The sequence below is a fragment of the Petromyzon marinus genome, unplaced genomic scaffold (genome assembly GCF_048934315.1).
Source record: "Petromyzon marinus isolate PM22_M1 ecotype Great Lakes invasive population unplaced genomic scaffold, UKy_Petmar_22M1.pri1.0 PM_G_Scaffold_17, whole genome shotgun sequence".
Taxonomy (NCBI): domain Eukaryota; kingdom Metazoa; phylum Chordata; class Hyperoartia; order Petromyzontiformes; family Petromyzontidae; genus Petromyzon; species Petromyzon marinus.
The window spans coordinates 94,473-106,157 of record NW_027422728.1 but is presented as its reverse complement, the minus strand read 5'-3'; the positions used below and the strand labels follow the sequence as shown (position 1 = coordinate 106,157).

Sequence of the window (11,685 nt, the reverse complement as noted above, 5' to 3'; positions counted from 1 at the left end):
AGAACCACAAGTGGCAGAGGCTCGGCCGAGAGAGTGGAGAGAGAGAGTGGAGAGAGTGGAGAGAGAGAGAGTGGAGAGAGAGAGTGGAGAGAGACAGTGGAGAGAGAGAGTGGAGAGAGAGAGTGGAGAGAGAGTGGAGAAAGAGAGTGGGGAGAGAGAGAGTGGAGAGAGAGAGAGTGGAGAGAGAGAGAGTGGAGAGAGAGAGAGAGTGGAGAGAGAGAGTGGAGAGAGAGAGTGGAGAGAGACAGTGGAGAGAGAGAGTGGAGAGAGAGAGTGGAGAGAGAGTGGAGAAAGAGAGTGGGGAGAGAGAGAGTGGAGAGAGAGAGTGGAGAGAGAGAGAGTGGAGAGAGAGAGAGAGTGGAGAGAGAGAGTGGAGAGAGAGAGTGGAGAGAGAGTGGAGAGAGAGAGAGTGGAGAGAGAGAGTGGAGAGAGAGAGTGGAGAGAGAGTGGAGAGAGAGTGGAGAGAGAGTGGAGAGTGTGAGAGTGGAGAGAGAGAGAGTGGAGAGAGACTTTTCAGGACTTTATTTCCACTGAAACATTAACAGAAACATTACCGGAAAAAACACCTAAACTGAAAATCAATAAAACATCAAACTCTTAACAGCTGTATGTGTACTCTTTGGTTCTATTCGGTAAAGTCACCACGTAGGTAAAAAATAAAACAACAAAAATCACGACGTTTTCGGCCACAACACAAGTAGCCTTCTTCAGGCGAAGGAACAGAACTGAAATACAAATGGCACCGGGATAGAGGCCGTGGAAACGAGGCGGTGCACGAACATCTCCGTGTGCAGCAAAGTTGTTCAAGGGTTTTTCAATTTGATAAACAATCAAATGTTCTGACATCAGAATGCGATGTGAACAAAATATATTTTTCTCCCGTGCATTTTCAAAAACGAAATGGCGTCGACATGTCAAAAAACCTGAATGAGTTTTTTTTTTCTTCAAGGATTCTGTTGTCGATTTACATTAAAGTGTAATGACAGGGTGACACCTGCTGACATCACAGGGTGACACCTGCTGACATCACAGGGTGCCACCTGCTGACAGGGTGACACCTGCTGACATCACAGGGTGACACCTGCTGACATCACAGGGTGACACCTGTTGACATGACAGGGTGACACCTGCTGACATGACAGGGTGACACCTGCTGACATCACAGGGTGACACCTGGTGACATCACAGGGTGACACCTGCTGACATGACAGGGTGACACCTGCTGACATGACAGGGTGACACCTGCTGACATGACAGGGTGACACCTGGTGACATCACAGGGTGACACCCGCTGACATGACAGGGTGACACCTGCTGACATGACAGGGTGACACCTGCTGACATCACAGGGTGACACCTGCTGACATCACAGGGTGACACCTGCTGACATGACAGGGTGACACCCGCTGGCCTGGCAAGGGCTTCACGGGTACAGCCACAGAGGTAAGAACCAATCAGGGAAGGAGGCGCATCTGGGGCAAAGGCAACAGGTGGGGCTAGCCGAGTTACTCCGGTCACCTGCTCCAAGGTTCCACGAGAGGGCATGGCTGGAGGCGGGGCCTAGCCATGCCTCTGGCCACGCCCTCTTGTGTAACCTGCTGGAAGGTTCCACGAGAGGGCGTGGCCGGAGGCGGGGCCTAGCCACGCCTTCGGCCGCGCCCTCTCGTGTAACCTGCTGGAAGGTCACGCCTAGGGGTATATATGGGGGAGCAGACCCGGAGCTCGGGGCTCGTGCGTGGGGTCCCGGGTCCTGGCGTGTCGCCGTTCGCCGACATCTCTCTCCGTCGCCGTCACGCCGCCAGCCGGAATCGCGGCCAAGAAGAGCCGGCACAGTGACGAGACGTTAACGTGGAAAGTCATTTCGTGAGACGTGCGTAGCGAGCGAGGTAGCGGCGCGTGGTCTGGTGAGAAGGAGCGAACGAGGACACGTGCGGAGCGATGAGTCAAATGAGAGAGGCGCGATGTGAAGTCAGGGGTGGTCCCCCCCCCCCCACGAGGGAAAAAGGAAAGGGGGCGGATGGCTGAGTGGAGAGCGTGCGGTAACGTGAACGTGGAGAGTGAGTGGCCGGACAATTTGCTGTTTGAACGCCGCAATGGACGTGAGGTTCAGAGTGAACGCTAAGTGAGGGCTCGTGGGTAGAACATCGTCAGTGGTCTGACGAACGCCGCTGCAATGGACACATGCGCTACGGGTACATGTCGCTTTTGGGCAGGTACAGTACATGGCGACCACCTGCCGGGTCATGGGGAAGGAGCCGGGTTACGCCGAGAGGTCCTGGAAAAGGCGGCTGGGAGGCGGTGTCGCGGCAGAGGCTGGGCACATTCTCAGAGGATTCGCATCGCTGAGGATGTTGTAGGCGAGCTGACACGCCACCTCCCGTGCTCCCTCCTCGCTGGAGCTCAGAAATGCAGGGAAGATGCCGGCGCCTTCTCCCATCCCGGGAACCGAGACCTTATAGAGGAGGCCTACGGGTATCCCGGGCTCCGAGTAAGCGTGCAGCTCGAAGATTGGGTAGCTGATACCGGCGGTCCGGCACAGCATCCACAGCCGCACCTCCCACGACAGCATGGCCGCCTCCGGCAGCGCCTCGAGAGCAATGGGCATGGGCCGCAGGTGGAGAGGTACCCACCACAGCCGCGTCCGTGCCCCCCAGCCCTCAAACAGGCTGTGTGCGGCTTTGCCGGTGCCCGTGCACTCCGGCTCCGGCAGGTCTGGCACCGCCGCCTCCTTCTCCTCCTCGTGTTCCGTTGTCGCAGCCGCAGCCACCGTGTCCCACTCCGGGATGGCCCAGTCCACCTTGATGGTCCGGCCCCATAGCTGGAAGTTGATTCGGCGACAGACGCTCATCTTGACGTCCACCACGCCCTCCGTGGCACCGCTCATCGCCATCATCACCTCCGCTCGCTTCTTGTTCTTTGGCAGCCCCCCAATGAAGAGGCGGCGATTGTCCACGCTGATGCAGACTGCAATGCGGCGTCCGGGACGGATCGCTAATTTGTCGAGTTTCTTGACGGCATCCGTGGCTTGGGCGAGCGTCGCGTAGGTAGCGAACGCGTAGCCGCGGGTCTCTCCGCCGTGCCCCGTCACGAGGCGGAGCTGGTAGAGCTTCCCCACCGTCTCCAGCACGGGCACCAGCTCGTCCTCGTAGAGGTCGCGCGGGATCCTCCCCAGAAACACCTCGCAGCCACGGGCGGGAGGGGGCCCCTGCCAGTCGGGCGGCGGTCCGAACTTCCTCTGTCCGTTCTCCTGGACGACGCTGTACCCCGTGCGCAACATGCGGTCCAGCAAGACCTTCATACAGGCCATGCCGAGCACCGGTGGTTTGGCTGCTACGGTGGTGCTGGGGCGGCAGCTTGGGGCCCGGTGGAGCCCTTGACGCTTCGCGCGGTCGCCTCGTGCCGACAAAGCCACAGGGGGAATCAACTCCTGAAGAGCCAAATCCCCGGCAGGAACTCGCTCGGGCCCGAACCTACAGGGGATAGGAAGAGAGGGAGAGGGAGAGAGTGGAGACAGAGATGGATGGAGAGAGAGAGACGCGTTTAAGCAGAGCTACCTATATAAACTCATAATAAAGGTTTTTGGGTTAGATCGCGTTATTTATAAATGTGTCGTAACCCTTCACCACCCGACACGGCCAATCAGCAAAAAAAAGTGTCACGTTGACAAAAGACAAATAATTCACGTTAAAACCATCTTTTTGGTTTAGATATGTGGATGACACTTTGGTTGTCTGGCCACATGGTAAAGATACGCTTAATGATTTTCTAAATCATCTCAATGCACAAACCCCGGCCATCCAGTTCACCATGGAAATGGAGGTGAATAACACACTCCCATTCCTAGATATTTTGCTTGGACATGGCCTAAACGGTAAAATAACACACAGCGTTTACAGAAAGCAAACGCACACTGATGCCTATCTGAATGCAGATTCGCATCATCATCCAGCTCAGAAATCCTCTCTTATCAAGATGCTCATACATCGGGCTAAAACAGTGTCAGATGGTGAGAGTCTAGTGAGAGAGATCAAACACGTTAAAGACGCACTACGACAGAATGGCTACAATAATGCTCAAATTAACAGAGCACTGAATGCCAAATCACGGTCGCAAAGCAATACTGCTGAAAGCGATCAGATTGTTAAAACAATAAAAATTCCATATATCTCAGGAGTAACTGACAGATTAGCCCGTGTTTTGCAAAAGCAAAACATTACAGTAAGATTTGGTACAGTACACAAAATTCAAAAACTAGTATCTTGCACTAAAGACGCATTACCTAAATTATCAACAGAAGGTGTATATCGGATTAATTGTTTATGTGGCAGATGCTATATTGGACAGACGGGACGTAACATCAGTGTAAGACTAAAAAAACATCAGAGAGATATAAATTATCTCAAACACAACTGTCGGCAGTGGCAGAACATGCTTGTAAACAAGGACACTTAATTGATTTTGACAATGTTGCAGTGTTGTGTAAAACTAATTATTACTGGCAAAGACTAATTAGAGAATCCATTGAAATTGAGAGGAATAAGAATAACTTTAATCACTCTGACAGCTACAGGCTTAGTGCGGCCTGGAAGCGTATTATTAAATAATACACATTACATTTTGATTTAAAGCTTTCGTGACTGCAGTGATTCATGTTCTTGGCTCTTTCGGTGGAGTCACGTTGGGGGGGAAGCAATAAAATAATAGAATATCTATGTTTGTTGTTTTGTTGTTTCCCTTCAGCGTCACTTTGCCGAGGAAGCTAAGAACATGAATGCACATTACAATTCCTTATAGGGGAAACACAAACTAATTAACGGATTACTAACATAGCATATAATCACTAACACACATTACAACTAATTACTAATCTACCACTTATTACTAATCATTACCAATGACTGATTACTAATCGATTATATAATTACAATACCCCCCTCCGCCTCTAATCACTGCACCTGATATGAGTTAAGTGATGACGTCACCCTGCTGCTCTATATAAAACCGGGAGCAAGCGAGGGCTTTACCATTCTGGCGAATTGCCCGATGATGCTGGATGTATTTACCAGCGAAACGTCACAGTACTACTCAAACTGTAAATGTTGTGGATTCACTCTTCAACACACCGGTGGGCTAAAGTAGTGAATTATTTGTCTTTTGTCAACGTGACTTTTTTTGCTGATTGGCCGTGTCGGGTGGTGGAGGGTTACGACACATTTATAAATAACGCGATCTAACCCAAAAACCTTTATTATGAACTATTCATTCTAAATCATTGAGCAAATTCTAAACATTACGCTACAAATAATAGATCACGGAGTTTCGATGGCAACACAAGCAATCGTCATCAGGTGGGACAAGCACAGCTGCAATAAGAGGAATCTGCTGGAGTAGGCGCCTACTACTTCAGCAGTTTCTCTTGCTGTGGTTGTCCCACCTGATGACGATTGCTTGTGTTGTGATCTCAACGCCGTGACCTGTTATGTTTCTACCCACGAGGTGACTTTACCGAAAGAACTCAAGAGTGTGGAATCCTGCGGTCACGAAAGCTTCGAATCAAGATTACCTACAAACTACACAACTGAGATGACGCATCAATCATCGCCCCCTACTGACAGGCTCTTGTCCACATGCAGGACGGTGCAGGGCCACCACCTTGTGCCACACAGGGGCAGCTGCTACTTGGGGATGCTCTTCGAGTGTTTCAGACGAGGTACGACACAAAACTCCGAGTTGCCGAGGCGATAAAGCAAGCACCGTGTAAATGCAATAATAACATAGTGAATGCTTGGGGGCTTATTGTCTCTCGCTCCTGGTTAAAGATCTACCCAACAGACAGGTCCACAAAGACTGGCCGCTCTTACTCTGCAGGTTGAACCTAGGAGCTGAGTGTCCAACTTCACGTTCTTGTCATTAAAGGCCTGTGACAAAGGTGCATGTATTGGAGCGACATCATGTCAAGCTTACACATCTACCGGGTCTCCACTTGACTTTGTATTGTCTCGGAGGAAGTCCACCCACACCTCCACTTCCACAAACTGCTGGGAGTTGCCTCGCTCTGCCTCACAGTCAGAATTCTCCTCCTGCTTTACGTTGCCTCCATCGATGTGAAGGTCCCATTTTGGAGTTGAATCTTCATCTTCACATTTTACCTTCACTTCTTTGCTCTTCACCATCACTTCTTCAGATTTCACCATCACCTCTTCACATTTCACCTCGATACCTTTAAAAGTGTCCAAGCTGGGATTTTCTTCCGGTTCGTGTTTCATGAGGGGTGGGCACATTGCGGCACTTTGACTTTCACAAGCTGATTTCAGACTCCACTCCTTGTGGATCTTCTGATGCTTCTGTGTTCTCTGGTGTACTTGAAGATTTGATGAATGTGCAAATACCTTCCCGCACACACTGCACTTGAAGGGTTTCTCTCCCGTGTGTACTCTGGTGTGTTTTAAGAGCAGATGACTGTGAAAATGCCTTCCCACACACACTGCACATGAAGGGTTTCTCTCCCGTGTGTGTTCTCTGGTGTGATTTAAGACCAGATGACTGTGAAAATGCCTTCCCACACACACTGCACTTGAAGGGTTTCTCTCCCGTGTGTGTTCTCTGGTGTGTTTTAAGAGCAAATGAATCTGAAAATGCCTTCCCACATACACTGCACTTGAAGGGTTTCTCTCCCATGTGTGTTCTGTGGTGTTTTTTAAGAGTAGATGAATCTGAAAATGTCTTCCCACACACACTGCACCTGAAGGGTTTCTCTCCCGTGTGTGTTCTCTGGTGTTTTTTAAGAGCAGATGAATCAGAAAATGTCTTCCCACACACACTGCACAAGAAGGATTTCTCTCCCGTGTGTGTTCTCTGGTGTGTTTTAAGAGCAGATGACCGTGAAAATGCCTTCCCACACACACTGCACTTGAAGGGTTTCTCTCCCATGTGTGTTCTCTGGTGTGTTTTAAGAATAGATAAATCTGGAAATGCCTTCCCACACACACTGCACATGAAGGGTTTCTCTCCCGTGTGTGTTCTCTGGTGTGTTTTAAGAGCAAATGAATCTGAAAATGTCTTCACACACATACTGCACTTGAAGGGTTTCTCTCCCGTGTGTGTTCTCTGGTGTTTTTTAAGAGTCGATGAATCTGAAAATGCCTTGTCACACACAGTGCACTTGAAGGGTTTCTCTCCTGTGCGAGTTCTCTGGTGCCGTGTCAAATTTCCAGTCCGATCCGTGCTGTATGCATGCTGGTCGCATTGTTGACTTGTCCTACCGAGCTGCGCTGAGTGCATTTGCTCCATCAGACCAATTCTGCGGAGGAAGCGTCAGAGGAAGCGTCAGCTGCAGACAGAAAAAAATAATATCCACACCATTTACACGTCAGTATCGAGGCACAGAGGAATGCATATAGTCACATGTGACTTACACGTCTATACTTATTCATATATTCAGGATGTAGTAAAAACGTTTCCCAAATTCATCACAGGGCTGTTATGGCACACAATGAGAGGGCAAATGGTTATAAACATGCCTGGAAGCCCTCGTATCTTCAAAATGAATGTTCACCCAAAACTCCGAGCACACAATTTCAGCTGTCTGGCTACAAAATGAATATTTATGAGAGCTAAATTCAGCTGACATAGCAGAGGGTGTTGAAAACAATACTATTTCTGTAGTGCAGAAATTCATAAATTAACGTTCAATCGCAACTTAGAGGTGTGAATCCAGGCTCAGATGTCCTTAAATGCTGGGATGAACAGTTCCGACTTCAGCTGCATGTGTGTGCTGTGTTAACTTCCTGTTTACATTCATATAAAGAGTTCCAGAGGAAAACAAAAGTAAACAATTGTCATGATATAACCTCCGTGTTCAACAGAGTTAATAGACGTTACTGCAAACACAAACTGTACACTGTCACTGAGTAAACAGGCGGTGACGTGTCTAGAATCATGCCTGGCCACCTTCATCTGCTCGGCATGAATGCTTTCTCACTCCACCAAGTAATTAATTGAGGATCAACGAACATAGCCGTGGCTAACTGGAGTTTGCGTGTCTCTCTCCGTGGTGAGATGTTAACTACCTCACCTGGTATACAGGAAGTCATGGGTTCGATCCCAACCGTGACGCCTGCTGTATATTTGGAGTTTGCGCGTCTCTCCGTATAGCGTCTTTGACCGATAGACATTGACACACGTATTCTTGTTTCTTTCGGTAAAGTTACGTAGATAAAAAATAACAATAACAGATAATACAATTACATTAAATAAAGGCCACTTGTGTTGCGATCAAAACGACGTGAGTTGTTTTGCTTTAGTTACAATTTATTTTTTATTTATTTTCATTGTTATTTTTATTAATTTTCTATCTACATGACTTTACCGAAAAAACCAAGAATAATAATTCCTGCAGTCACCAAAGTTTTAAGTCAAAACATTCACACACGTTGACAAAGCCTCACCTTGTGTTGTTGTGGGCAGGTCGCTTCTGATAACAAGAGCGGTATAGCAGCTCAAGCGGGCTTGGCCTGCTAACAAAAAAACGAAAATAAAAACTGCGTGAATATTTACAATAAAACAAAGTTACAAAGTGGCGAGCCGGGTGAAGACAAATTAAACTTAAGCGAGATAATTAAAGCGAACGCAATCAGGTGAGGGCAGGAGGCAAGGCCCCGCGTGGCTAGGCCCCGCGTTGTAAAGTTCCAACCTGGACATCGATTCCCATGCTCGCTGCTACTCAACTGACATCCCTACGAGAGAGAGGCTCTACCTTGGTAAACAACAACAACCACCACAACGATGAGAATTTCTCACCTCGGATTTCAGTGCAAGCGCGGATCGGCAGCCTCCTGTTACCTCGCGACGTCACACGGGTAAGCAGGTAACATGACGTCACTGCCGGGATAAGAGACACGCCCCTCCCACAAAGAGCGGCTCTGTAACTGAATAAATTATGTTAATGAGCCCGGGCCATACGTCGAGGAATGGGGTGTGGCTGCTGAACCTGTCGCAATAAACACTCGACGGCTTCAACGGATACATTATGTTAATGAACCGCCAGTCACTGGGCGTACCTTTGCCCAAATAAGGATTGCCACTGGATTGATATCGGCAGTGACCCAAGCGGAGGTGACGTCACGATCAAGAGCACTGTGGACGGGGTTGGGGGAGTGTGAATACCTTGGTGACATGACGTCACTAGCGAGATACACCTCCCGCTGGCACTTTATGCCGATGAGGTCATGCTGAGTGGTGACGTCACAGAGCGGGGATGGAGTCTAAGTTGATTTAGCTTCATTTTCCATTGCCCCCTCCCTTGGGTGTGTGAACTCAGCAACAACGTGGACATTATTGCGTATGCAGTGTGTGTGTACACTGTGTGTACACTGTGTGTACACACACACTGTGTGTACACACACACTGTATACAAACACACAGTGTGTGTGTGTACACACTCTGTGTGCGTACACGTGCACACACAGTGTGTGTACATGTACACAGTGTGTGTACATGTACACACACTGTGTGTGTGTAGTGGGGGGCAAAGGCGATGCATCGGCCAGTCATCTGAGTCAGTCGACCCATGGCATCTTATAATCAATTATTTTTTTTAATGTATTATTTTTATTTGTTATTTGTATTTTTTCATTTTTTTATCTTTTATTTTGTTTATTTTTTGTTTTCTATCTACGTGACTTTGCCGAAAGAACCAGGAATATGGTAGCGCATTCTTTATTTGTTGCAGAGATTCAAAGTTCAAATCCGACAGGCACACCTGGCAACCCCAGTAACATTCACCACATTATGCGCTGTTCTGCTTCACGGCGGATGTAAAACAGAGTATTGTGTCACTCACAACGCACAGATCATTGCATGTTGGTGTCACGGTCAAAATTGTGGTAATTCCAAAACATTATCCGGAAACTCCACAACGTAGATGACGTGTCAATGATCGCCCCCTACCGACAGACTCATGCCACGTGCAGGCCGGTGGAGGGCCACCTTGTGCCACACAGGGGCAGCTGCCACTTAGGGGCGCCCTTCGATTGTTTGAGATGAGATTCGATACGAAACACCAAGTTGCTGAGGCAATTAGGCAAGTGACTTATGAGTGCAAATATGTTGTGTATAACGTAGTGAATGCTTGGGAGCTTAATTGTCTCTCGCTCCTGCTCACAGATTTACCCAGCCCACAGATCTTACATATGAAAAGCTAATGGTCAGTGAGGTCAGCAGCACTGTAGGTTCTGGTGTCAAGGACATGGGCCTGCATTCGCTGGTCCACTGCTATATAGTCCAGCGGATGTTCTTGCTTGGACCCGGCGTGAATCCATGATGTTGTCTGGATGCACAGATGCCAGAACAGCGTGTTGGCAATGACAAGCCCACAGGCTGCACAGAAGTCTAACAGCCTCCTACCATTGTTATTGAGTTGATCTGGCCCATGCCTTCCAATCGCTCCAGACCAGGTGCCAGCATCATGACCAACTCGGGCATTGAAGTCACCCAACAGGATGACTCTATCCCGAGGGGCCACTTTTAGCTAACACCTGTCACAGGAGGTTATAGAAGGAATCTGAATCCACGGGCTTGCCTGCATCCCTCCACTGATGTTCATCTTCGGTGGGGGCGTAAGCAGCCACCACCACCACCATTCTCTGCCTCCTGTTGATGGGGAGGCGAGCCCAAAGTAGCCTGGGGCTTACAGCTTCCCACACCTCGCCGCCACCTTCCCACGCCGCCTTCATTCTTTTGTTCAGAATAAGAGCCACTCCTTGTTGTTTGGCAGTCTCCTGCCCCGAGTGGAGGACTCTGCACCCTCATGAGGAACCCCAAGGGTAAGGATTCAGGCATTGCTCCTCACAATGTTATCGTCTGGCATCACAACCACCAGCAACACACCTGTATTTGAATTGCAAGTAACTTTAAAGAACACAACGCAACCCAAACAACCGTTCGTTTGAAAAACATATCCTAAAGAATCGTCACTGGGTGTTGGCTGTGAGCGAGAATCAAACTCGGGTCGTCATGTTTGTAGAGCAGCGCACTAACCGCTAGACTACCGCCACACACGTTACACACGGTACACACACACACAGTGTACACACACACACACAGTACACACACACACGCATGGTACACACACACACGCATGGTACACACACATGCACAGTACACACGCACACGCACAGTACACACACACACGCACGGTACACACACATGCACAGTACACACGCACAGTATACAACACGCACAGTACACACACACGGTACACACGCACACGCACAGTACACACACACACACGCACAGTACACACGCACAGTACACACGCACAGTACACACACACGCACGGTACATGCACGGTACACACACACAGTACACACGCACAGTACACACACACGCACAGTACAAACACACACGGTACACACACACACACAGTACACGACACACACGCACGGCACGCCCACACTCCTTCAGTCACGTGACTAAGGTTGACGCGCCGCCCCATCTAACGAGGTGACCTCTTGGCTCTCTCGTCTCGCCTCGACACGTAGATTAATTTCTTACTCTTACCTAGAAACGTCATTGTCTGTCTGTCTGTCTCTGTGGACGCAACTTGCGAGGAATTTAACTCACACACTGTGGGGTTTACGTTTCAAATAAAGTGCCCAGATACCATGCGACAAGCCCCGTGGTGAG

General features: G+C 49.1%; 1 protein-coding gene across 1 annotated transcript; it reads right to left on the bottom strand.

Moving 5' to 3' along the window:
- Nucleotides 1-1,383: 1,383 nt before the first annotated feature.
- On the bottom strand, nt 1,384-6,292 carry LOC142911120 (uncharacterized). The gene is made up of 2 exons (XM_076060188.1): nt 5,862-6,292; nt 1,384-3,470 (listed from the first exon to the last, which is right to left on the bottom strand). Exon 2 carries the CDS (start codon nt 3,305-3,307, stop codon nt 2,261-2,263), a length of 1,047 nt encoding a protein of 348 aa, XP_075916303.1. The 5' UTR covers nt 3,308-3,470; nt 5,862-6,292; the 3' UTR covers nt 1,384-2,260.
- Nucleotides 6,293-11,685: the final 5,393 nt, after the last annotated feature.

What these genes read in the sequence shown, in the direction of transcription:
- LOC142911120 (XM_076060188.1), bottom strand. Translation starts at nt 3,307, where the DNA reads ATGGCCTGTATGAAGGTCTTGCTGGACCGCATGTTGCGCACGGGGTAC.